At 50.0% G+C, this 26,015-nt stretch overlaps 1 protein-coding gene across 3 annotated transcripts in view; it reads right to left on the bottom strand.

Moving 5' to 3' along the window:
- LOC120498401 (acid-sensing ion channel 2) overlaps window positions 1–26,015 on the bottom strand; it is a 404,155-nt gene that overhangs the window by 23,137 nt on the left and 355,003 nt on the right. For all 3 annotated transcript variants that reach the window (XR_005626672.1, XM_039701060.1, XM_039701061.1), the window contains exon 2: window positions 17,087–17,237. Coding sequence is in view for 2 of the 3 variants with exons in the window: in XM_039701060.1 (XP_039556994.1) it covers window positions 17,087–17,237 (151 nt within the window). In the remaining variant the exon portion in view is untranslated. The remainder of the gene's footprint in view (window positions 1–17,086; window positions 17,238–26,015) is intronic.

Below are 26,015 nucleotides of genomic sequence, written 5' to 3'. Positions count from 1 at the left end.
AGCCCAACCCCTTCCTTCATCTCCAGCCCCACTCTCAGAGCCTGGAAATTCAGGTTTTATAGCATTCCATGTTGGGAACAATGCAGAATTCCTTGAAAACTGCATTTTTCCACACGTTAAATCCATTCCGCTCCCAGGGTGGGGTCTCCTAACAAATCCTGAGCTGCTCTTTCCCCGGCAGGATTAAAGGAGCTTGAATTAAAACTGGGATTAATTCAGCACCTGCTCCCAGCTGGCTGCAGAGACAAGCTCAGCTTTTACTCCTGCTGCTGCCTCTCCATGACTTTTTTGGGCAGAGTATCCCTGAAAAACTCTACAGAGAGCTCCAGCAGAGCTGGGACCAAGCTCATCCCTGAAAACTCCGGAATTAAAATCCCAAGAGCTGCCACAAGCCAGGAGCTTCCCTCTCACCCTGCCTGGCCAAACACATCCAATTCCCCCTGGGAATGAACAGCTGGAGCTGATCCTGGCACTGATTTATTGGGAAATGAGGATTCAGCTACAGCTGGGAGGTGGTTCTGGTGGAATCCCCAGCTGCAAAATTGTTATTCCTCACTTCTGGGACTGGTATTCCCCAGCTCTGGAACTGTTAACCTGTAGCTCTGGAATTGTTATCCTCTGGAATTGTTATTCCCAGCTCTGAAATTGTTATTCCTCACTTCTGGAACTGTTATCCCCCAGCTCTGGAATTGTCATCCCCAGCTGTGCAATTGTTATCCTGAGTCCTGGAATTGTTATCCTCAGGAATTGTTATCCCTCAGCTCTGGAATTGTTACCCTGTAGTTCTGGAATTGTAATCCTGTACCTCTGGAATTGTTATCCCACAGCTCTGGAACTGTTATCCTGAGTTCTGGAATTGTCATCCCCAGCTCTGGAATTGTCATTCCCAGCCAGCAGCTCCAGGGGGGATGTTCCTGCTTGGAGAAAGCCAAAGCAGGTCCCACACGGCTCCATCTGGGAATTCCTCAGTTAATTCCCATGAATCTGCCCCTGCTCTGGACAGAGGGAACAGAGCTGGGAAAGGTTTGCACTGTCCTGGGCCTCAGTCTCCCCTCTGTAAAATGGGAATGACATCCCAAGGAATTCCTTGGGCTGGAAGTGTCTCTAAGGGCTCTTCCCACCCCCAGGTGCCCCCAAACCCCAGCAGGGGCCCAGGGGAGCAGCCCCAGGAGCCACATCTGGCAGGGAGCCCAGATGTGCATCCCTGGAGGGCCCTCTGGGACCAGGATTCCTGGTGTTCCTCGACAAGGAAGGACCTGGAGCAGGGGCCAGACATGGCCTGGGAATGCTGGGGGATGCTGAGGTCATCCCGAGGTTTTCCAGCATCCTTTGCTTGGTATCACCATGGAAACGGTGAACCAGGGCTCCCCACCTTCCCAGGGATTTCCAACCCTCCCGAGGATTCCCAACCTTCCAGGGATTCCCTCTTCCAGGGCTCCCACATCTTCCCAGGGATCCCCCATCTTCCAGGGGTCCCCTGCTTCCCAGGAACCTCCTCACCTCCTGAGTGACCCCTGCAGGAATTCCCAGCACCAAAAAACTGCTCTGGGTGTGCTCCCTGTTCCCACCAACCCCCAGATTCCCCAAATCCTCCTGTAGCAATGAGTCCCCAGTTGACGGAGTGACTAAATTATTCATTGTCTGCTTAAAAAGGAAAAAAGCCCAGAAGTTTCTCTCCTCAATTTGCTAAAGACACCTCACAGGACCTTGGGGACTCCCCCTCAGACCTGGGGCTGCCAACTGGACAGAGGCCAAAAGGTCCCACCTAAGTAATTAGCTAGAAAAAGAAGAGAACAAAGGAAATAATTGCTTTTGTGGAGTGTTTTAACAGAAGCAAGGACCTCTTGCCCCCAACTTGGGTTTTTCTCTGTAAGGGCTTTGTTGTTTTGCCTGTTATTAAAACTTTTTCTGTTTCCAACACTACCTCAGAAGTCATCCTGCTTTTATGCCATCTGATTTTAAGTCATTTGGGGTGGCTGGGCTACCTCGGGTGTGATAGGTTCTCTGAGAGCTCATAATGCCTGGCTCAAAGAGTAAAACATCATCCTCCCACATTCCTCATTATTCCAGGAAGTGGGACTTGGATTTGTGTCCTCAGGTCACCCCCAGCCCTCCTGAGCAGGGGATCCCTGGATGCTCTCTGTGCTCCCAGGGAGGCTCCTGCCGCTCCAGCCCCTCCATATCCAGGCAGGAATCTTGACCAAACTCCCAATGCTCACGTTTTTCCCAGACAAAGATTTACACTGGCTTGGGTTGGAAATGCAAGATGTGGCTGGGGAGTGTGTTCCATCCCCATCTGTCAGAGCTGGGGCAGAAGTCTTCTGTCGGCCAGGGCATGTTCTGACTCTGGCAGTGTTATTTCAAATATTTATTTTTATTTTTCCTAATAAAGAACTGTTGTTCCTACTCCCATATCTTTGCCTGACAGCCCCTTAATTTCAAAATTATAATAATTTGTAGGGAGGGGGTTTACGTTTTCCATTTCAGGGGAGGCTCCTGCCTTGCTTAGCAGACACCTGGCTTTTCAAACCAAGGCATATACATTGAAACAAAAAATCCAATTGCCATGGAAACATGGCTCCAAGGAAGCGGGAGCTGCAATCCCACCCCGGGAAAATGTGGAGTTGTGAAGGCACCAGTTTCACCAGCTTGGCTGCCCTGAGTGGGCTCTGATTTCCATGGAATTGGGGTTTCAGTTTCCTGGGAACAGGGAGGTGAAGCTGGAATCTGAGAGTGATCCCAGCTGAGGCCACGCAGCTTTTCCAGGGAAATTCACTCCAGATTTGTCCTGGGGGTGGTTTTGCTGTGGGCTGAGCTCCAGGAGCAATCAGGGACAATAAATTTCCTCATGGATAAAAAGGAGCTGTCTGCCACATCCACCTGGAAAAGGGGCTGCTCCCCTGGGGGCTGTGCGGGGTCTGGGGGAGCCCAGCCTGGCTGGAATCAAGGGAATAAATCCATCCTGCAGAAAAGGAGGCTCGGGGAACTTCTGACTCCACAACTCCCACACAGGGTGAGGCAGCCAAGGGATTGGGATTTCTCCTGGGAAAAGGGGACAGGATGAGAAGGAACGGCCCCAGGCTGTGCCAGGGGTGTCTCAGGCTGGGTTCAGGGAAAATTCCCTCATGGAAAGGGTGGCCAGGCCCTGGAAGGGGCTGCCCAGGGTGGTTTGGAGTCATCCCAGCTGTCACCACAGAATGACACCTCTGCTGCCATTTCCCTTTCCTCCCGGGAGAAGGCAATGGCCGGAATGGGGGAGAGGAGGAAAAACAGCTTTGCCAGGAAAAGAGGGAGACAGAGGGAATTTGGGAAGGAGCAAAGGCTGGGAAAGGAGCAAAGGGGTCTCTGCAGTCTGATCCCAAGGGATTAGGGCATGGAGCCAATGCTTCCCTCTGGCTCCTCTGGAATTGCAGCTTGGACGTGTCCCAGGCCAGGCTGGACAGGCCTTGGAGAACCTGGGACAGGGAGAGGTGTCCCTGCCCAATGGATGCACTTTAAAGTCCCCCCAACCCAAAGCATTCCATGGGTCTGGAATTCCTGCAGCATCAACTGGGAAAAATATCCAAGAGAAACCCCAGCTCCCACTTGCCCTGCGCTGGCACTCAAAGCCTCCTTGCAGAAATTCCCGATTTATCTCCCACTTTGGGTTCATTTGGGTACCTTCCACCCCGTCCCTGGGTCATGGAGAGGGAAGGGGCAGGAGCTGGGACTCCAGAGCTCCTCCAGCTCCTCCCCAGCCTGGAGAGGAGGCTTCCCCTGCTCCCTCCTCTCCCAGCTCCCTCCCTTCCCGAGGAGCAGGAGGTGTTGTACAACCCCATGGAGCCGCTGTGCTATTTTTAGGGAACATATTGCATTTGCATCCCAAATCTGGGGCCAGATGGCTCCATGGATATTATTAAAAAGCTCCTTACATAATCCAGGAGCAGGAGAAAGCGTCAGGATTCCAGCCCAGGGCTGGGAAAGTTTTTGCTGGATGAGCAGGATCCAGGAATTCAATATTCCATCTCCTCACTCCTATTTAATCATTGAAAAGAGGGAATAAATGTCTGGGAAGCTGCTCTCCTGGGGTCATCCCAGGGCAGGCAGAGATGCTCCTGCCAGGTGATGCTGCGTCCATGATCAAGGAATACAAATCCCCTTCCCACCTCAGATCCCTTGGGAATCACGTGTGGCAGTGAAAGGAGGAGGCAGGAGAGCCAGAGGATCCAGAGCTCCATGGATATTATTAAAAAGCTCCTTACATAATCCAGGAGCAGCAGAAAACACCAGGACTCCAGCCCCAGGCTGGGAAAGGTTTGTTGGATGAGCAGGATCCAGGAATTCAATATTCCAGCTCCTTGCTCATGTCCTATTAAGTGCTTAATAATTAAATTATTAAGCTTAATTTTTAATCATTAAAAGGAGGGAACAAATGTCTGGGAAGCTGCTCTCCTGGGGGTCATCCCAGGGCAGGCAGGGATGCTCCTGGGATGCTGCTTCCACAATTTCTCTGTGCTGGAGAAGGAATGAAAATCCCTTCTCACCTCAGCATCCCTTAGGAATCACGTGTGGCAGTGAAGGGTGACCACAGGAGGGACAAGAGCCAGAGGATCCAGAGCTCCATGGATATTATTAAAAAGCTCCTTACATAATCCAGGAGCAGAAAAAAGCACCAGGACTCCAGCCCAGGGCTGGGAAAGGTTTTCCTGGATGAGCAGGAGCCAGGAATTCAATATTCCAGCTCCTTGCTCCTCCCTATTAAATTAAATTTTTAATCATGAAAAGGAGGGAGCAAGTGTCCCATAACCTGCTCTCCTGGTGGGATCATCCCAGGGCAGGCAGGGATGCTCCTGAGATGCTGCTTCCACGATTTCTCCATGCTGGGGAAGGAATAAAAATCCCTTCCCACCTCAGGATCCCTTGGGAATCACGTGTGGCAGTGAAGGGGCAGGAGGGAGCAGAGCCAGAATCTCCGTAGCCATCCTGGCACCTGCGGGGCGTGGGGAAGGAGCAGAGATTCCCCGGAGGCAGGGAGGGAAGGAGGAGGGATGCTCCCGGCATCCAGAGCTGGGGGTGTCACCCATCTGCCAGTCTTGTTCAGCTGCTGCCCCCAGGGACTGGGATGATCCCAAATAAATCAAAATAAGGGAAAACAGCTCGGAAAGGCACAGAAGCAGATCCCGCTCATCCCTCCCCCTCCAGGAGCTTCCCCTGGAACAGCCTGAAAAATTAAACGGGAAAAGCTGCTGCTGGAGGAGCTGCTGGAGCCAGAGGGAAGCAGAATTCCCAGGGGTGAGGAGGGGTCCTGGCAGAGCTGCTGCCCCTTTGGGATGGATGATGGATGGATGGATGATGGATGGATGGATGGATGGATGGATGGATGGATGGATAATGGATGGAGGGATAGATGGATGGATGGATGATGGATGGATGGATGGATGGATGAATGGATGATGGACGGATGGATGATGGATGGGAGGGACAGTGATGTCCAATGGTCCATCCAGTTTTTGTTATGGACGAAAGGGATGGATGGATGGATGGATGGATGGATGGATGGATGGATGGGACAGTGATGCCCAATGGTCCAGCCAGTTTTTGTTATGGACGAAATGGAGATCACAGGATCATGGAATGGTTTGGGTGGGAAGGGATCCCAAAGCTCACCCAGTGCCACCCCTGCCATGGCAGGGACACCTCCCACTGTCCCAGGCTGCTCCAGCCCCAGTGTCCAGCCTGGCCTTGGGCACTGCCAGGGATGCAGGGGCAGCCCCAGCTGCTCTGGGCACCCTGTGCCAGGGCCTGCCCACCCTCACAGGGAACAATTCCTCATTCCCAATCTCCCATCCATCCCTGCCCTCTGGCAGTGGGAGCCATTCCCTGTGCCCTGTCCCTCCAGGCCTTGTCCCCAGTCCCTCTGCAGCTCTCCTGGAGCCCCTTCAGGCCCTGCCAGGGGCTCTGAGCTCTCCCTGGAGCTTCTCCTCTCCAGGAAAGGATTTCCCCTCTCTGTATCCCTAAGCATTGCAGCACCTCCCTCCCTTTGTCCCTCAGTGTCTCCAGGTGTCCCCCCAGCCCTGTCCCCTACTGCCACCCCTGCAAAGGAGGATTTTATGGATAAATAAATGGAAATATGAAAAATTTGCAGTGAGTTTCGGTGCCAGCCACAGGGCATTCCCAGCTCTGGGGCAGCAGGAGGGGCAGGATTTCCCAACCAACTTGGGAAAACTCCAGGCAGCTCAGGCTGCTGGAACTGGCCTGAAAAGAGGGAAAATAAGTCAAAAATATCCATCAGTGCCAGGCTGAGGGAATTCAGGTAGGAAATGGTGCGGCTGGCACTGGAAGGTTTTCAAGGAATGGGGAGAAAACAGCAGGGGATGAAATCCAGCAATGGATAAGAATGAGGCAGAGCTCAATCCGGATGGATTTTCCAAGAGACACAAACAAGGGAATTCCTCATCTTGTGGCCACCTGAGAGCTGACCATCAATCCCAGTGGTCACCATGGTGATGATCCATCCACCCCATCCCTCGACTTATTGAGACGGAAAATCCCATTTAAGGGGTTATGGAGGTGGGGTGGCTCCAGTCTGGATTTCATCCCATTCCTCTCCCAAATTCACCTTCCCAGGTGCCAACACCCCACGGGAGGGGGCTCCAGGAGCCCTGGCAGTGGAAATGCCACCCCAGCTCTGGTCACAGGGGGATGGATGGGGACAGGGAAAGGAGCACCCCAGAGTGGCTGGGATGGGAAGAGGAGCGGGAAAGGAGGGATTTGGGAGGAGTCCAGCACAGCTTGGGTTGTGTCTGGCAAGGGGAAAGCTCCGGATCCTCTCTATAAATATTCCCAGGCAAACACCAGACGGGAGCAGAACATTTCCACTGGCAGGAAAAACAGTGGGGAAAACAAAGGATGCAGACTGGAACAGGTTATCCCGGAATACCAACCCCAAGCCCTTCATCTGGGGACACTCCAGCCTCAGCTGAGGGTACAAATAAAGAGGGGCTTTGAGATTTTCCCCTCCAAATCAGCTCTGATGTCCCTTGGGATGTGCATTGTGAGCTGCTCCAGCCTGGAATTACAGGGAGTCTGCAGGACCTGCAGGGCTTGGAGGAAAAGGCTGGAAAAATGATGGAGAGAAACCCTCAGGGGAACACTCTGGGGGCTGGAGGAGCAAAGTGGGGGATCCCCACTGGGACCAGACTGGTGCTGGCTCCACGCTTTGGGTTTGGGGAGATGTTGGATGTGGGCAGAATGGGGGAGGACGGGATCCTTCCCTGGAAGTGACAATCCCAAGGGAGCTGAAGGTGCCCTGGTGGATCAGAGGGGAGCAGATGCCCAGGGAGGGCAGAGCTGGCCCAGAGCCCTTTTCCCCCAGGCATGGATTCCATGAATGGCCTCGGGCTGTGCCAGGGGAGGCTGTGGTTGGATACTGGGGCAATTCCTTCGTGGAAGGGCTGGTCCAGTGGGGGAGTCCCTGACCTTGCAGGGATTTAAATCCAGGTGGATGTGGCACTTGGGGACAGGAGCCAGTGATGGCCTTGGCAGTGCTGAGGGGTGCTGGACTCATCTCAGAAGACTTTCCAAAGCTGACCAGTTCCATAACCCTGGATTCGGAGCCATCTTTCCTCACAAAATACAGGAATTCTGCCTCCCCTGCCTGGCCCATTTTGGGATGGTTTACATCAAATCCCTCTCTCCCATCTCCCCTCTGGACATCCCCATTTTCCTTCCCTCACCCTGAGCTTGCACAGACAGAAAAGAGACCTTTCCACCCACAAAGCCCTTCCCTTCCTCCTGCTCCCACTCCAGAACTGTCCCCATTCCCAGCTCAGGACTGTCCCCATCCCAGCCAGGACTGTCCCCAGCTCTGTCTCAGCTCATCCCCATCCCAGCCAGGACTGTCCCCATCCCAGCCAGGACTGTCCCCAGCCTGTCCCAGCCACACGTGGCACACCCTGCTGGGCCAGGACAGGAGGAAGGGTGGGCAGTGTGGCCTGGGGGGCACAGGGAAGGGGCCCAGGTGCAGCAAAGGCCACCTGAGGCTCCTGTCACTGTCCCCAGTGCCAGGCAGCTGTGCCCACAGCCCTGGGGAGGCCACCAAGGCCACCCCAGCCCCTCCAGGGCCTGTCCCCAGCTGTCCCTGAACACAGGGAGGATGGATGTCCAAGGTGGGGCACCAGCAGGAAAAGGCTGAATCCCTGGGTTTGGGGGCCTTTCCCACACCAGATCCTGCCCTGCCCTGTCCCTCTGGCCCCAGCTGGGTCCCCCCACCCCCACAGACCCATTTTCTCCCCTCTAAGCCAACTGAGTCCTTCCCAGCTCTGCCTCCTCCAGCACACCCAGCAGGAACAGCTCCGTTCTTCCCTCAGAACAGAAAATTTCATATTCCAGAGCTGGTGATTTGTCCCTTCAGAGCAGATTATTTGCTCCTCCACAACAAATTATTTAGTCCTTCAGAGCACATTATTTCATGTTCCAGAGCAGATTCTTTCCTCCTCCAGAGCAGATTATTTATTCCTCCAAAGCAAATTATTTGCTCCTTCAGAGCAAAATATTTCATAATCCAGAGCAGATTATTTGTTCCTTCAGAGCAGATCCTTTATTCCTTTGGAGCTGTTTATTTGCTCCTCCAAAGCTGATTTTTCACTCCTTCAAAGCAAATTATTTACTCCTCCAGATCAGATTATTTAATATTCCAGACCAGATGACTTTTTCCTCCAGATCAGATTTTTGTGGCCCTTAAGAGGTGGGGCTTCAGAGGAGCAAATTCTTTGCTCCCCCAGCATATCTTATTTAATATCCCAGAGCAGATTATTTATTGCTTCAGAGAAAATGATTTACTCCTTCAGAGCAGATGCTTTATCCTTCCAGAGCAGTGTGTTTGTCCTTCAGAGCAGATTCTTTGCTCTTTCCAAGCTGTTTATTTATTCCTCCAGAGCAGATTGTTTAATATTCCAGAACAGATTCTTTGTTCCTCCAGATCAGATTTTTGTGGCCCTTCAGAGCAAATTCTTTGCTCCTCCAGCATATCTTATTTAATATCCCAGAGCAGATTATTTATTGCTTCAGAGAAAATGATTTACTCCTTCAGAGCAGATGCTTTATCCTTCCAGAGCAGTGTGTTTGTCCTTCAGAGCAGATTCTTTGCTCTTTCCAAGCTGTTTATTTATTCCTCCAGAGCAGATTGTTTAATATTCCAGAACAGATTCTTTGTTCCTCCAGGGCAAATTATTTGTTCCTCCAGAGCAGATTCTTGGCTCCTCCTGAGATGATTATTTAATATTCCAGAGCAGAGTCTTTGGCCTTTCAGAGCCGTTTTTTTTCCCTTTCAGAGCAGATTCTCTGCCTCTCCAGAACAGATTATTTCATATTCCAGATCAGATTATTCTGTTCCTCCAGAGCTGCCCCAAGCAATGCTGGTTTAAGAGAGCACTGCCAGGTCCTGCTGCTGCTCAGCACAAGGAAAACCCTTCCAGAGCCTCTCCAGCAGGGAAAACCCATTCCCAGGAGGGAAAACCCATTCCCAGGACTGGAAAACCTGTTCCCAGGAGTGAAAAACCTGTTCCCAGGAGTGGAAAAACCTATTCCCAGGAGTGGGAAAACCCATTCCCAGGACTGGAAAACCTATTCCTAGCAGGGAAACCTCATTCTCATGAATGGAAAACCCATTCCCAGGAAGGAAAACTCATTCCCAGGATGGAAAACCCATTTCCAGGAGTGGAAAATCCATTTCCAGCAGGGAAAACCTTCCCCACACCCTCCTCAGCACCAGAAATTCAGGAATTGCCCTCGGGAAGCAGCTGGGAGGTCTCAAGCACCAACTGAACAAAATGGGAGCAAAAGATTATCCCTGAGCTAAAGGGATTAATCCAATTAAATTTAATGAGCCTTTGGAAGAGACTTTTATCTCCAAAGCTTCTTCCAGCCCTGAAATCTCCTAGGATTGATTAAAATGTTCCAAGCCCCTCCAGGAAGGAAACTGAGCACCCCCCAGGGAAGGGTTTGGGATCAGGGAATGACCTGGATGATTCCCAAGGGAAACCAGAGCACCCCCAAACCTCACCTGAGGCTCTGAGACCTCACTCCCAGTCCTTGGAAAAAGCAGGAATAAAAATCCAAAGTTTGCAAACACCTTTAGAGCTCCTGGGCCAGGGAACAGCCCCAGACTTTGTCACCTTGCTGGCACCACCCCAAATTCCAAGGTTTTTCCCATGTTTTCCCCATATTTTCTCATGTTTTTCCACTTTTCCCCATATTTTCTCATGCATCCCTGCTATTTTGAGGGCTCCTATTTCATCTGTGGGCATTTGACAGCAACAAAGCTCCAAGGAAAGCTGGAAATGCAGATTTCATTTGAATGCTTCATCTGCTGATTTTCAGGGCCTTATCTTGGCTTTCCCAGATTCCCAAAGCCAGAGGGTTTGGATTCCTTCAGGTCTGCCTTCAATGAACATTTCCTTGAATTCAATTCGGGGCTTCCTTTTTTTTTATTTATTTTTTTTTTTCTTTTTTCTTTATCTCATGCATCCCTGCTATTTTGAGGGCTCCTATTTCATCTGTGGGCATTTGACAGCAACAAAGCTCCAAGGAAAGCTGGAAATGCAGATTTCATTTGAATGCTTCATCTGCTGATTTTCAGGGCCTTATCTTGGCTTTCCCAGATTCCCAAAGCCAGAGGGTTTGGATTCCTTCAGGTCTGCCTTCAATGAACATTTCCTTGAATTCGGGGCTTCCTTTTTTTTTTCTTTTATTTTTTTTTCTTTTTTCTTTCTTTCTTTTTGAAGGAGGCTTTTGAAGCATCCACAGCCCTGGAAGGATTTTCCTGCCTTTGATTTGTTCTTACAGCCTTTGGTTGAACAAAATTCGGGGACAATTCTAGAGTAGAGAAATTCCAGGGAAACTTCCAGGGCCTAAAGGGGCTTCAGGAGAGTTGGAAAGGGACTGGGGACAAGGGATGGAGGGACAGGACACAGGGAATGGCTCCCAGGCAGGGATGGATGGGATATTGAGCAGGAATTCCTGGTTGGGAAGGTGGGGAGGGGCTGGAATTCCCAGAGAAGTCGTTTTGGTTAAAAATCAGCTGGGAAAAGCCATCCCAGCTGGGGCTGCACAGGGACAATCCTGCCTCCTGGAGAGGCTGGGCATTCCCAGCAGCAAAAACTGGGAAAATCCCCCAAACCCAGGGGCTCAGTGCTGTTCATCCTTCTGAAAATGGGAATAAAAGGGGCCCAGAGAGGAAAAGGGGCCTGGGCAGGAATAACCCAGAGGGGCTCAGGCCAGGAGAAGTCGCTGGTTTTCATGGAATAGGAAAATCTTGGATCAGCCCACCCAAGGCAGGGGGACCTTTAGGGGCTGCTTGGGGTCACCTAAAATGTCCTGGCCCTTTTCCTGAGGAGAGCCAGGATTCCCTGAGTTAACAAGAATTCCTGAATTAATCACGCAAGATTCCTAAATTACCCAGAACTCCCTGAATTAATTAGCCAGAATTCCTGATGCCTGAATTAATTAGCCAGCATTCCCTGAACCAGCCAGCATTCCCTGGCCCACGTTTGCCACCTCTCAGCAGTCCCTGATGACCAGAGCAGCCCCCAAATTATTCTGCCACTACAAATTAATTAATATTTGATTGAGCAGCACCAATCCCTGGGGAAGAGCAGCAGCTCAAAGGTTACTCAGGGTTTGGGTCTTTGAGGTGGTCACAAGCCCCAGGAACTCCTGGTTTGGGAATTGCTCCCCAGGGCCTCTGGCATTCTCCTGGAGCTGGGGAGAGAGAGCCAGGGCAGGGCTTGAAAAGCAATTTTGGCTCTGCAGTGATGGAGCAGGAACTGCTGCTCCCATGTGCCCAGGGATTTACAGGAGCTGCTCCAGGCTGGGATTGGCCCTGGGAATGGAGATGTGGGATGAGTGGAATTGCTGGGAGGGATATTTTCCTTAAAATCCAAAGATTGTTTGGATTTAATTAACAGGGGCAATTTCATTTCTAGCCCATTTTGGATTTCTGAGCCAAGAACAAGGGATATTTCAGCCATCAGGAGCAGGTTTGGTAGCTGGGATGGAGCAGGAGCCTGGAATTTCCAGAGGGGATTTCCTCAGCAGGCAGTGAGGGAAATAATGGAAAAACATTCTCATGTTTTGTCCATTAATCCCTCTGGTCTCCAGGATGAGCTGGAAGCTCAGGCCTGGCCAGGAGCTGCCCTAAGGAATCTTCAGCCCATCCTGGTGCACTCAGCACATCTTGAAGCATCCTCTGGATCCAGTTTGGGCACTTGAATAGCCGGAATTTGAAAAAGAAAAAAAAATGGGAATCCCAATGATTCCAGAGGGGATTTCCTCAGCAGGCAGTGAGGGAAATAATGGAAAAACATTCTCATGTTTTGTCCATTAATCCCTCTGGTCTCCAGGATGAGCTGGAAGCTCAGGCCTGGCCAGGAGCTGCTCTAAGGAATCTTCAGCCCATCCTGGTGCACTCAGCACATCTTGAAGCATCCTCTGGATCCAGTTTGGGCACTTGAACAGCAAGAATTTGAAAAAAAAATAATTGGGAATCTCGATGGTTGTTTGCTTCAGGAATTTCATCTCCTGCTTTCCCAGCAGCCAGGCCCCTCGACACAGCTGAGAAACTGAGTGGCATTCACATTCTCTGAAAAAATCCCTTCACCCAGGATATTTCTCCTGGGAAGCTGAGAAGCCTCAGAAAAAAGGAAAACAATCCTTATCTCATTTGCTTCTCCTGTGTTGTGCTCATGTGGAATGTGTTTGGAGATTGTTTACCCACAGGTGATTGTCCCATTGAATTCTGCTGTGAGTTGTTTTCACCCATTGGCCAATCAAGGCCAGGCTGTGTTGGGACTCTGGAAAGAGTCATGAGTTTTCATTATTATCTTTTTAGCATTCAGTAAGTATCCTTTCTGTATTCTTTAGTACAGTACCGTATTCTTTAATATAATATAGTATCATAAAGTAATCAATTAGCCTTCTGAGAACATGGAGTCAGATTCATCATTCCTCCCTGCCACGGGGACCCCTGCAAATACAATAAAACTGCTCTTACTCCTGCCTCCTGCTGGAGAATCCTGGATTTTTAGGGATTGGAAGGGACCTTGAGCATCCTCCAGTGCCCCCAACCCTGGGCAGGGACATCCTCCACTGCCCCAGGCTGCTCCAGCCTTGTGGGAATTGGAAAAACAGAAACTTCCACAGACACAGGAGGGTTTGACCTGCAGCCTTGGGAGAAGTTTGGATTGATGTAAAAATACAATACACAGGTATTAAGCAGAAACATAACAAACTTCTGTTTCTATAGTTGTAAGAAAGAATATGCCTTAATTAAGTGAGACACTGCATTGGCAAGATGGTGAAGGGTTTATAGTGTAGGGTGTGGTTGTGTGGAGTAGCTGAGAGTTTAGGAAGTGTAACAGAAGCATCTGTGTGTGAGACAGACACCATTGGGTAAAAGTATCCACAGTGCAGCAGAAGTGAGTAAAGGTGACAGGTCAGAAAAGCAAAATAAACCTTATGGTTTCTGTCCATTGGAACAGACAGCTCTGCATTGCCCTGTAAGAAAGAACTTGTGACTGCTCTGAGCTATGGCTGAGTGCCTGCTCCTCTAAACCTCACTGTCCCACAGTGCCAGGCAATGTGTGCTCTATCCCCAGCTGTCAGAGTGGGGCAGGTATCTGCTGTTCATGGGGCAGTTTTCTTTGTCTCTCTCACAGCCAATCCTCCCTCCAGGAGATCTCTGCTGTCCATGGGCCATTGATCATTAATTATCTTCTGTTCATGGCCAGTGAGTGTCACTGATAAAACTACGTAATCCCCACTGGGAGATGCTCTGCACAGGGGAGGAGCCAAGCATTCCTACCTGGATACAATCTGAGATCCTGGGACAGCAGAACAGAATCCTTTCCACTGCATTCCCAGAGGAACAGCTGCCTCTTCCACTGGAGCTTCAGAGGCAGACTCCACCTTTCTCCAGGATCTCTGCTCCAGCAGAACCACACCTGACACTGCAGGAGGGCTGCAGCCACAATTCCAATGGGACTGCTACCAGCACCCTGACCCACAGGGTGTCAGGCTGTGTTCTGACTCTGTCAGTGTTGTTTTAGTTTAGTGCATTGTTTATTTTATCTTTTGATTTTCTTCCCTAATAAAGAACTGTTATTCCTGCTCCCATATCTTTGCCTGAGAGCCCCTTAATTTCAAATTGATAGCAATTTGGAGGGAGGAGGTTTACATTTTTCATTTCAGGGGAGGCTCCTGCCTTCCTTACAGACACCTGGCCTTCCAAACTGAGACACTCACAGCCTCTGAGACTGATGTTTATCTGAGCAATAAATTGTTCCTAGCACAAAAGCAGTCCCATCCCTTCGTTAAAAAATGTGACAATAATACAGCCTGGCCTTGGCCACTGCCAGGGATCCACAATTCCCTGTGCCACCCTCCCAGTGACAATGGAGACCATCCCATGGATCTCCCTCTGCCCACATCCGTTTGTTCCTGAACACCATGGTTGTTGGGTAATACTTTTATTTTGAGTTACAGATGGGTAAGTGAAAGGTGTTTTAAAAATTTGTATTCTATTTTTAGTCTCATGAGAAGGGTGAGGTAATGTAAATGTTATAATTTGTACTATTATAATTAGAAGTTGATTGTTTCTTAATTATAATATACTATATGTATAATATATAATATTATATTATAGCATATATAATATATATAGTATATATAATATATGCACTGTACTATAGTATAATATAATATACTATATGTATTTTTTGGTTTATTCGTTTTTTGTTATATTATGTGGTAGATGTTTTAAAATTAATAATCTAAAATTTTTGCGGGTCTTATTATAACGTATCTTTCAGAGTTTTATTTCTTTAAAGTATTTAGTCTTATTTGTAAGGCTATTTTTTTAAAACTTTTAGTTGTTTTTTTTTTCTTAGTAATATTTTTCTTATTTTATGGTATTTTTAAGTTAGTATTTTTTATGTCAAAGTTTGTACACGGATGCACATTGTGTGGGCCTTCTGTCAGGCTCTGAGAGCTCTCTACAAATCCATTTCCCACCCCATGCCCAGCTCCAGGGCTGGAATTCTGGAGCTCCTTCCCTTGGAGAGCCCAGCCCAGAGGCAGCACCGAGGGGATGGAATTCCAAGCACACTGAAATTATTATGCAAATATTTGGAAATAATCAACTCCTCCCTCACCTCGGCAGAGCTGAGTGAGGCGTTGCCGTGGCAACAGCCACTCTCAACCACCAGAGCTCCCATTTGGGATTCTGCCGGTGTCCAGGGAGCCCCAGAGCATCCCAGGCTGTCCCAGTTGCTGAGGGAGAGGAACAGGCTCCTGATGAAAGATCAAAGTTCCACCAGCTCTGAGGGCAAGCAGGTCTACCTGGGCCGGAGAGAACATGGCCAAGGGTCCTGGGAATGAGCCCAGGAGCTTCTCCTTCATCCCTTCAGCAAATCAAAGTCCTGTTCATGGAGTTCTTCCTTGAATCCTGTACAACTCCAGGTTTAAAGAGACCTCAATAACTCCCAGTGCAATCCAAGCCCAGAATGTCAGCCCAGGCCCAGAGACAGGAGAATCCGAAATCAACCCAGGGACAACAGAACCCAACACAACCCAGGTCCAGGAGAATCCAAAATCAATCCAGGGACAGGATATTCATCCTGGATGAATGTCCCCATGGGGCCCTGCCACACAAACAGCTCCTGGCAAGGTTTCCAGCAGCTTTTCGGGATGCTTTGTTTGAAAGGTCACTGTGGGTTCAAGAAAGCTGCAGCCACCACTGCTGGGCACTGCTAAAGGCAGCTGTGCCTGGGTGGCTCTGGTGGCACTGTCCCCATCCCGTCCCCTGTGCTCTTGCCCATCATTTCTGCAGCAGGTTCATTCAAGGATCACTTCATTACAGCGCTCCCCACAATCCCACATCCACTCCAGGAGCTGCACCCCCATCCATGGGACCTGGGCACATCCCACAGCCCAGCTCTCCTGGTCAGCACCTCCTGCTCCAGGACCAGAGGGTTCCAGCTCCTCTGGAGATGCTCAGCCCAGCCACGTTCATTCTTACACAGATTCCAGCCACGCCAAATGCTCCAAAGCCAAGGAACCCAGTCCTTGCTCCACCCACACAGCACCAACCCAGCAAACACAACTGAGGGCAGCAAATATTCCCAAATTCCAAGGAGAAGGAAAACCCAGAGAGCAGCTGGAGTCCACCTTGAACACAGCCTCCCAAAAATGCCTTTCCAGGGGATAGGGATGTGCTGGAGCCTCTGAAGATGACCCCACACTTCTGTCATCCACAAATGCCACCCCTGCCCAGGACAGGCAGTGCCATTCCTGCCTGGCATTCCAAACCTTGGGGTTGGGACACCCAGGCCCAGCACTCTCTAAAGTACTGCTCCCAAGGCGCCACCACAAACCCCGGGGAGAAAAGTGACACATCCTGGACTGAGCAGGAACCTGCTCCCAGAGCTGGTTTAGGGATGGGATGGGATGGGATGGGATGGGGTGGGGTGGTATTCACATGCCCTCTGAACAGAGAGAAGCTGTGAGAGAAGCAGAGAGAAGAATGATCAAAACAATTCTTATCTCATTTGCTGCTCCTCTGTTTGTGCTCATGTGGAATGTGTTCTGGAGATTGCTTACCCAAGGTGATTGCTTGATTGGATTCTGGTGGAATTGTTTATGTTAATTAGCCAATCAGGTCCAAGCTGTGTCCTGACTGTCAGGAGTCAGTCATGAGTTTTCTTTTAGCATTCTTTAGCATTCTTTGTAGTAGTTATAGTACAGGATAATGTAATATAACATAGTTTTAATAAAGCGAGTATTCAGCATTCCAAAGCTTTGGAGTCAGATGCCAATCATACCCAGATGTGGGGTGGCATTGCATTACAGTAGGATGGGATGGATGGATGGATGAATCATGGATGGATGGATGGATGAATCATAGATGGATGGAGGAATGGATAGAGGGATGTACGGATGGATGATGGATGGATGAATGGGGTGGGATGGGATGGGATGGATGGATGGATGGGATGGGATGGGATGGGATGGTTTTTCCAAGGAAATCACCCGAGGAAGAGGCAGCTCTTACCAGTTTCTCCCCAGATGGGCAGATACTCGTCCTGCTGGATGTCCAGCATGATTTCCAGGCCATTCCCTGTGCCCCCCTTCACCGTGGTGAGGAGAGGCCGCCCCTCCTCTCCTGAGTTAAACATGTAGCATTTCCCATATTTTGTAAACACCTGTGAGGAAAAAAGAGAGGAATTAGGGAATATTTCCCACAGAAGTAACCCCCATTCCTAACTGGCAGAGGGATGGTAAACAGCCACAAGCTGCAGGTCAGGGGGAAATATCCACAAAAATATCCCCATAAATATGCAGATAAATATCCACAGAAATAGCCTCCTAAATATCCACAGAAATCCATCCAGGTTTAATAATTTGTTTAATCATTGTGCTTTCCTTCTGGAAAGTAAGAGAGGGAAGGAAAAGCTGTTTGGAGGGAAAGCTCAAAAGCTCCTGGAGTCATTCCAGTCAGTCCAAGCTCTGACAGACACTGGCCTTAAGCTCCTGCTAAAAATTCACACAATTCCCTAGTTTTGGGTGGAGTCTCAGCCTATTTAGGCCATGGGAATGCTCTCCTAGCATTAAAAATCCAATATCCCCTTCATTCCTCCCTTTGCCACTGCTTGGAAAATAGGAAGAGTTAAAAACACCTGGGGAAATTAGGAAAGATTTCCTCCATAATTTTGTTCATTTTCAGTCTTATTTGAAGAGGATTCCTGATAGAAACTCCTGGCAAAGCCCAGGTGGAACTTCCAGGCATCACCAGCACTGCAAAGCAGGGGGGACATGTGTGCAGGGTGGGCATGGGGCACCAGGAGGGATGTGTGGAACACGGATTTCCCAGTGGGAGAACACAGGTTTCCCAGTGGCAGAACAGGGATTTTCCAGTGGGAGAACTGGGGTTTTCCAGGGAGATGGACACAGGGTTCCAGGTGCAGGACACGTGGGTTTCCAAGGGAGGGAACATGTCCTTTTCCAGGGGGGCACACAGCGTTTCTGAGGGGAGCAAACATGAGTTTCCACGTGGGATGGACACAGGATTGATTCCAGGAGGAATGGACACATTTCCAAGTGGAGTGCACATAGATTTCCAAGAGGGAGGGACACTGGTTTCCACGTGGGATGGACACATGAAGAACACAGGTTTTGAAACGGGGTGGACATGTGTTTCCAAGAAGAGTAAACATGGGCCCAGTGGGAGAACACAGGTTTCCCAGTGGCAGAACAGGGATTTTCCAGTGGGAGAACTGGGGTTTTCCAGGGAGATGGACACAGGGTTCCAGGTGCAGGACACGTGGGTTTCCAAGGGAGGGAACATGTCCTTTTCCAGGGGGGCACACAGCGTTTCTGAGGGGAGCAAACATGAGTTTCCACGTGGGATGGACACAGGATTGATTCCAGGAGGAATGGACACATTTCCAAGTGGAGTGCACATAGATTTCCAAGAGGGAGGGACACTGGTTTCCACGTGGGATGGACACATGAAGAACACAGGTTTTGAAACGGGGTGGACATGTGTTTCCAAGAAGAGTAGACATGGGTTTCCCAGTGGGATAACGCAGATTTCCCAGTGGGATAATGCAGATTTCCCAGTGGGATAACACAGATTTCTCAGTAGGATAATGCAGATTTCCTACTGGGATAACATAGATTTCCCAGTGGATAACACAGGATTTCCCAGTGGGATAAAACACAGAATTTCCCAGTGGGGTAACACAGATTTCCCAGCAGGATAAAACACAGATTTCCCAGTGGATAACGCAGCATCGCAGATTTCCCAGTGGGATAATGCAGATTTCCCAGTGGGAAAACCACAGTTTTTGCAGTAGGATAATGCAGATTTCCTAGTGGGATAACAGATTTCCCAGCAGGATAAAACACAGATTTCCCAGTGGATAACGCAGCATTTCCCAGTGGGATAAAACACAGAATTCCCAGTGGATAACACAGAATTCCCAGTGGGAACCCAAGGCTCCTGGTGGCAGCAGAGATGTCACACCTTTGCTGCTGGTGACACTCAGGGCCCAGGCTCAGCTCAGGATCCCCCTGGAATGGGAAAATGCCCAGAAATCCCAGATTTAACCCCAACCAACCCCCCCCTGCCCTGCAGTGACAGCCCGGGGGCATCCAGAACTTCCTGGGATAAAGGCTCCAGAAAGCCCAGTTTGGGAACCAGTAAGAACCAGTAAACCCCAGCAACTGGAGCACGGGAGCCAGGGGAGAACCACTCCAGTCCCTCTGGAATCTCTCCCACATTTGCTGAGCTCATTTGACCCCAAGATGAGTCAGAAACCCAAACAGAAGCTGGAGCCAGCAGCGATTTATTCCCTCAAATATTGACATATCCTGACTAATCCAAGTGCCAGGGAAGCAGGTGGGATGGGAGAGAAAGGAAAAAATATTTGAATTCAAATAGGAAGTGTTTGTGAGGGGAAAAACAATACATCCTTTAAAAAGGATTTGATATCCAAATAAAAAAATCCCATTTTAATACTTTCCTAACTGATTAAACAAGCTCAGGCTGGAAAGAGAAGCTCAGCCTCTGGAAGCAGCCCCATGGATGTGTTTTCCCAGATAGGCTCTGAAGGCAGAAGTTAAAAATTCCTAATGAGGGGAATTTAAAATCCAGCAAAGAGAAAAAGCTGCAGTGGGGAAAATCAGAGGGAAACAACAAGGCTGGAATGGGAACAACAGCCCAGGGATTGATTTTGGAGTCTGCAGGCAAATAAATCCAGGCAACTTGATGGGGTAGTTTTATATGACTGTAAAAATTCCCTGTAAAAGCTCCTGTTAGGATGTGTTTATCAAGGAAAAGATGGAACCTGACAGGGGCAGCAGGGCTGGAATCACAATCCCAAGGAAAGAGACCTCATGGGGACTGGGAAAGGACAACCATGGGACCTCTCAGGCACAGGGATTCCCGGTGTTCCCAAAGAAGATACAAGAAATTATTCCCAATGTAATTTAAAGCTATTTCCAAGTCCAGATATCCATGTGCATTCATTCCAACTCCCAATAAATGGGACTGTGGTGTTCCAGGATCAATGGAGTCATGGAATGGTTTGGATTTGGACTTAGGGATCACCCAGTGCCATGGCAGGGACAGCTCCCACTGTCCCAGGCTGGCCTTGGGCACTGCCAGGGATCCAGGGGCAGCCACAGCTGCTCTGGGAATTCCATTCCAGCCCCTTCCCAACCTCCAGGGAGGAATTCCTCCAGGATCCCTCCTCAGTATCCCATCCATCCCTGCCCTCTTAGAAGCCATCCCCTGTGTCCTGCCCCTCTCCTGCTCCTCAGCCCCTCCCGAGGATGTTCCTGCTCCTCTCCCCTTTGCTGGGAGAGATTCTCTGGGAAAACACAACATTGTTTTTTCCAGTCTTCTCTTGTTTTCAGGCTCCCTGACAACAGGATAGGACTCACAATCAGATCATCAGGATAAACCCAGGAGCTGCTGGGATTCACTGGAGGCAGCAAACACGAGCAGAGCAGGATGACTTAAGCTCAATTTGTGTGGCTGAAGGGGAAAAAATCCTCCTGGCTCTTGGCAATGCTTTAACTTCCAATAAAAAGGACCAGAAACAAAATTCCAGACACGTTCCCTCAGAGTAGTCCATAAAAATTCCAATTTGTTCCCTCTGATGGAGCACAGGGCTTTTGACAGCTCCTTGGAAAATCCCTGCTTGGGCATAAAGGGAAATAATTCTAAACCTGTGGAATGGGATTTGATGGAATTGTTTAGGTTAGGAAAAGCCTTTGAGAGGATGGAGTCCAATCCATGAACTGCCTTGGAGTGACTTCCTGAGCCCCTCCTTAGCCAAGAGAAGCCCAAGGAAAATGTTCATTTTGGGAAGTTAAAACTCAGGGGTATCCCAAACAGATTCCAGAACAAAGCAGACACCACCACCACCTGCTCCAAGAAAGCCCTGGACAAACAAATCCTGCTGCCTGTGAATCCATCAGGGCCAGGCTGGCATTCCAGAGGCCTGCCCAGAGTAATGGAAAATGAGGCATTCCAGCTTCTACCCGGATGCACAGAAACACCATTCCTGCTGAGAAATTTGCCCTTCAATCCAGAGAAAAATGATGGGAAAAGGAACTCATTGAAAGCCTGAGAATGACTTTTCCAAATACAGACGGAGATGCAGGCAAGGGCACGCTGGTAAGGCAGGAAGGAGGTGCCAGATGGAGGTAAAACCAAGGAAAAAGAGGGAATTGGAATCCTGTGCAGTCATTTCTCACAACTGTGGGACACAAAGGCCCAGAAAGACATTTCCCAGCAAGCCACATCCAAGGTATTCATGCAGAGTGGGAAAAAAAGAAAACACAGCAATTTTCAAGATGGGTCCAGGAGAAGGGGAACGTGGAGATGAAAAACTGGGATGTGTTTGTGCAAGAATATCCAGGAGAGGATGGGGAAAAGATCCTGTTTAGGAGGAGAAAAGACTTTATTCCCTGGGCTTTGCCAGAGAGATCCTTTCCCAGGGCTCCCAGCTCTCCCACTGCACCGGGGGTGGCACAGAGCCCTGTCCTGATGGCACCTGGATAGAGGGATGGCTCCATCCTAGTGTCCATCCCAATCTCCATCCCAGTGCATCCCAATCTCCATCACAGTCTCCATCCCAGTCCATCCCAATCACCATCCCAATCTCCATCCCAGTCTCCATCCCAGTCCATCCCAATCACTATCCCAATCTCCATCCCAGCCCATCCCAATTTCCATCCCAGTCTCCATCCCAGTCCATCCCAGTCTCCATCCCAGTCTCCATCCCAGTTGATCCCAGTCTCCATCCCAGACTCCATCCCAGTCCATCCCAGACTCCATCCCAGTCTCCATCCCAAGTCCTCCCAGGCAGGAGGCAGTGGGACATTCTTTAAAATGGAAGGATGGGAAGAAAATCCCAGCAGGTGCCCACAGGGGTCTGAGGGATCCCAAGGGAATCCCCTTCCAGGGGGGCTGACCCTTGGCAAGGAGGGAACTCCTAGAAGTGACAGAAAGGATTTAATGTCCTTTCCCAACAAAGGGCAGAGAGAAGGAATCCAAGGCCAATCCCAGCACGGGGGATGCAAGCCCAGCCTTTAGGGCATCCTTTTCATGCATTATCCACACCCCAATCCTACAAAACCACTGGGAGAATGCAAAAATCCCAGAGTCATCAATTCCAAAGGGGATTTGGGTCACCTTCACCTGACCATAAGGCAAAGCTCATCCAAAAATGAACAAAATGCAGGAGGGAATGCAGTGCTCCCTGTGCACGGGTAAATCGCTGTTTGTTGGTGCTGTCAGGAATGCCATGTCAGACATGGGAACGCTCATCCTCCCTCCCTGCCGGCTCTGATCTCCCCGCGGAGCCAGGGAAGCACAGCCAGGGAACTTGTCAGGGCCGTGTTTACAAGGAGAGGGTTTTCCAAGGCTGAGGTTCCCGTGGGGATTTGTCAGACAGTGCTGCCAGGGAAGGCAGCCGAGGCTCCCCTGCAGCAGCTTCCCTGCCAGGCTGAGCCTGCAGTCCTGACTGAGCCCTGAAGGCAGATCAACCCCATTCCTAGCAGTGATGGGAATGTTCTTCCCAAACGAGGAGCCCAAATCCAATCCAGCTGCTGTCCCTCAGTGCCCCCAGGCCCCTTTCTGCCTGTCCAGCTGGCACTGCCACAGCTGCTCTGAACACACAACATTCCCAGCACATCCATCCCTCCCTCCCAATCCAGCTTTTGCCACTGGACATGCCCAGCTCTCTCCAATCTGTCTGTTTTATGGGATGGCATCAAACATTCCCAGTGGCTCACAGTTCCCAGCCTTCAACTCCAGTTAAACACTGGCAGAGGAGCCCTTGGCTCCATGTTTAATTCCCTAAGGGATATTCCCATTCTCTCCTGATTTGTGCCATCAGACCCTCCCTGGAATGTCCCATTGGTGCCAGGATTTGTGGGAATAGGGAGGACTCCTCAGAGCTGCCATAAATCCATAAAATTCCCTCTCCAGCTCCAATTCATCTCCCTTGGGTGGGTGTTTAACAGGAAATACAGCCCCAAAACTCCGGCACCAAATGGATCAACTCCAATGGAGAAGTTCCAAATCTTTGGGAATTCTGTTGGTCCACAAGCCAAGGGAAGTGCTGCTCTCTTTGATTCATCAGTCCCTGGTTCCCTCCACACAGAGCAAAGGGATGCAGGACAGGAGCTGGGGCTCACTGGAATTTATGGGTTGTTGGGAACAACACCTGGATACTCCCATCTCCCACAGGACCCAAGGCTCTTTTTGGCAGAACATGGAGTTACTGAGGTTGGAAAAGCCCTCCAAGGTCACAGAGTCCAACCTGTGACCAGGTGACACCATCAGGGACCACTGAACAGGACATGTCCTCTGGTTTTCTGGGATTTGGGAAGATTTTGGGGGAAGAGTGGGATCTTTTTAACAAAAAGTTTCTCATCTTATAAAAATCCATAAAAATAAATTTAAAATAAATTAAAAATCCATAAAAATCCAGGCCCCAGCACAAAACTGACATCACCTGGAATGTGCAAAGGGGTGGCTAGAGGTGGCTGGCCTGGGACACCTCAGGCTGATGTCCCCACCTGGGGCTGGCTGGGTCACACGAGGCCACAGGCACCTGGAAAAGGCCCTGGGGAAGCAGCAGATGGAGCAGGAAGAGGAGCCAGGGAGGGTGAGGGTGGTTCCAGCCCTGCCCCATCCCAGCCCCAGGCACGGCTCCTGGGCTGGGGTTAATTTGGATCCTAATTACAATCTGTGCTCCCCATCCATCCCCACTGATTCCCTTAATTAGCTCCTGTGCGTTCCCTCGGCTGAACTCTGTGCCCAGCTCTGGCACTGACAACATTCCAACATTCCAGTGTCCCAAAACTCCTGTGAGGGTCCCAGAGCAGCCCCCAGATCCCCTCAGTGCCCATCCCCTGCAGTGCCAGGGAACCTGAGGAAAAAGGGGAGATAGAACACCTGGAGCTGGAGTGTCCGTGTCAATCCCAAACCCTTCAGCTGTGCAGGGATATCCTGCACCACGGGAATCCTGCAGAAAATAGGGACTGAGCATCTCCCACATGTCTTAAACCCATCCAGCAGCATCCCAAATCCAAAGGGACTGGGAAACGCTCTGGAGCTGGGCTGTCCTGGCCACCCAGGCTCCTCAGGCACAGATTCCAGCCCCTCCCCAGCCCCTGGGCACTGGGACCCTGGGGGAGGCTCCTGCAGTTTGCTCCCTGCTATAAAATCATTTCATGGCTGGAGCTTTGGGGCCATTCCCTGGAATTCCCAGCCATTCCACAGATGCAGGAGGAGGTGTCAGCTCCATGGGAAGGACAAACAGCTCCAAATATTCCCAGTGGGACAACTCCAGCTGCTGCCTTCCCTGGAGGAAAAGCAGCTCCCTGTCCTCAGACAGGGAGTGAAGCACTAAAAATCCACTGGAAAGAGCCACTGGAAACATGCAGTAAAGCTAGCCACATCCACTGGAAAACCCACCAGAAACAGCCATATCCACTGCAAAGATCCACTGGAAACATGCACCAGAAACAGCCCCATTCCACTGGAAATCATCCCTGGAAACCTAACCTTCCCTTCCCTTCCCTTCCCTTCCCTTCCCTTCCCTCAGTAAGGCCCAAATGAAATATTTGGGAATGAGGGAAAGCTCAGCCTGTCCCCAGCCAGCCCAGGGCCAGCCTGGCCACCAGGGTCACTCTGAGTGACCACAGCCACGTGGTCAGTGATGGTTCTGTGCCCTTTCCAAGGGATTTGTTGGAATAACCAGGCCAGAATTCTGGGATCCACCTTCCAGGCTCTTCAATTCCCTCTGCAGTCCATAGAAAAGGTATTTCCATCACAGAGAAGATATTCCCATTATAAGAATATATTCCCATCATAGAATACATATTCCCATCATAGAAAAGATATTCCCATCAGAAAAGTGCCCCTCCTGACACTTTAGTGGGAGATGCTCAAGCACAGGGAATTATTTTTCATTTTCCTGTGATGGCTCCAGCATTTGGGAAGGGAACTTTGGAAAGGCAGCAAAGAACCAGGGAATCATGGAAGGGTTTGGGTCAGAGGTGTCAAATAAAGCCCCTTCCTGACCTAGAGATGGGAGAACCAGGGAATCATGGAAGGGTTTGGGTCAGAGGTGTCAGATAAAGCCCTTTCCTGACCCAGACATGAGGCAGCTGAGAGGCATTTTAAAAACTTTTATTCCATTTTCAGTCTCATGTGAAAGGTGAGACAATACAGATGTTGTAATTCACACTATCACAATCGGAAGCCAATTATTTCCTAATTACAATGCACTGTGTTTCTTGGCCACACCATGCTGTAAATGCCTTAATGCCAATCATCTCAAACTACCCCTGGTGGCTCCTACTACAATGCATCTTTCACAGTTCTGTTCCTCCAAAGTATTTTGTGTTATTTTCAAGGCCATCCTTTGAAACTTGTTCCTAGTTCCATTTCTCTCTCAGCAATGCCTGTCCTGTTCCATGGCATTTCTAAGTCAGCATTTCTTCTCTCCAGGTTTGCACACAGATGCTCACTGTGTGAGCCTTCTGCCAGGCTTGGAGAATTCCCCACAAATCCATTTCCCACAGGACAGACCTTAAAAGTCATCCCATTCCACCCCTGCCATGGCAGGGTCACCTCCCACTGTCCCAGGCTGCTCCAAGCCTGTCCAGCTGGGACATTCCCAGGGCTGGAATTGTGATCCTTGGAGATCCCAGAGCTGGAATTGTGCTCCTTGGAGATCCCAGGATTGGAATTGTGAGTAGATCCTCCCAGGCTGCTCCAAGCCTGTCCAGCTGGGACATTCCCAGGGCTGGAATTGTGATCCTTGGAGATGCCAGGATTGGAATTGTGAGCAGATCCTTGGAGGCCATCCCAGCCTGGGAGGCAGCGGTGACACAGATGGAGTGTGGAATTCTAGAACTCCTTCTCCTCCCCAGTGTGAAATTCTGGAATTCCT

Source organism: Passer montanus, unplaced genomic scaffold, assembly GCF_014805655.1.
Source record: "Passer montanus isolate IOZ18808 unplaced genomic scaffold, ASM1480565v1 scaffold148, whole genome shotgun sequence".
Classification (NCBI taxonomy): domain Eukaryota; kingdom Metazoa; phylum Chordata; class Aves; order Passeriformes; family Passeridae; genus Passer; species Passer montanus.
This window is presented reverse-complemented; position numbering and strand designations above follow the sequence as displayed.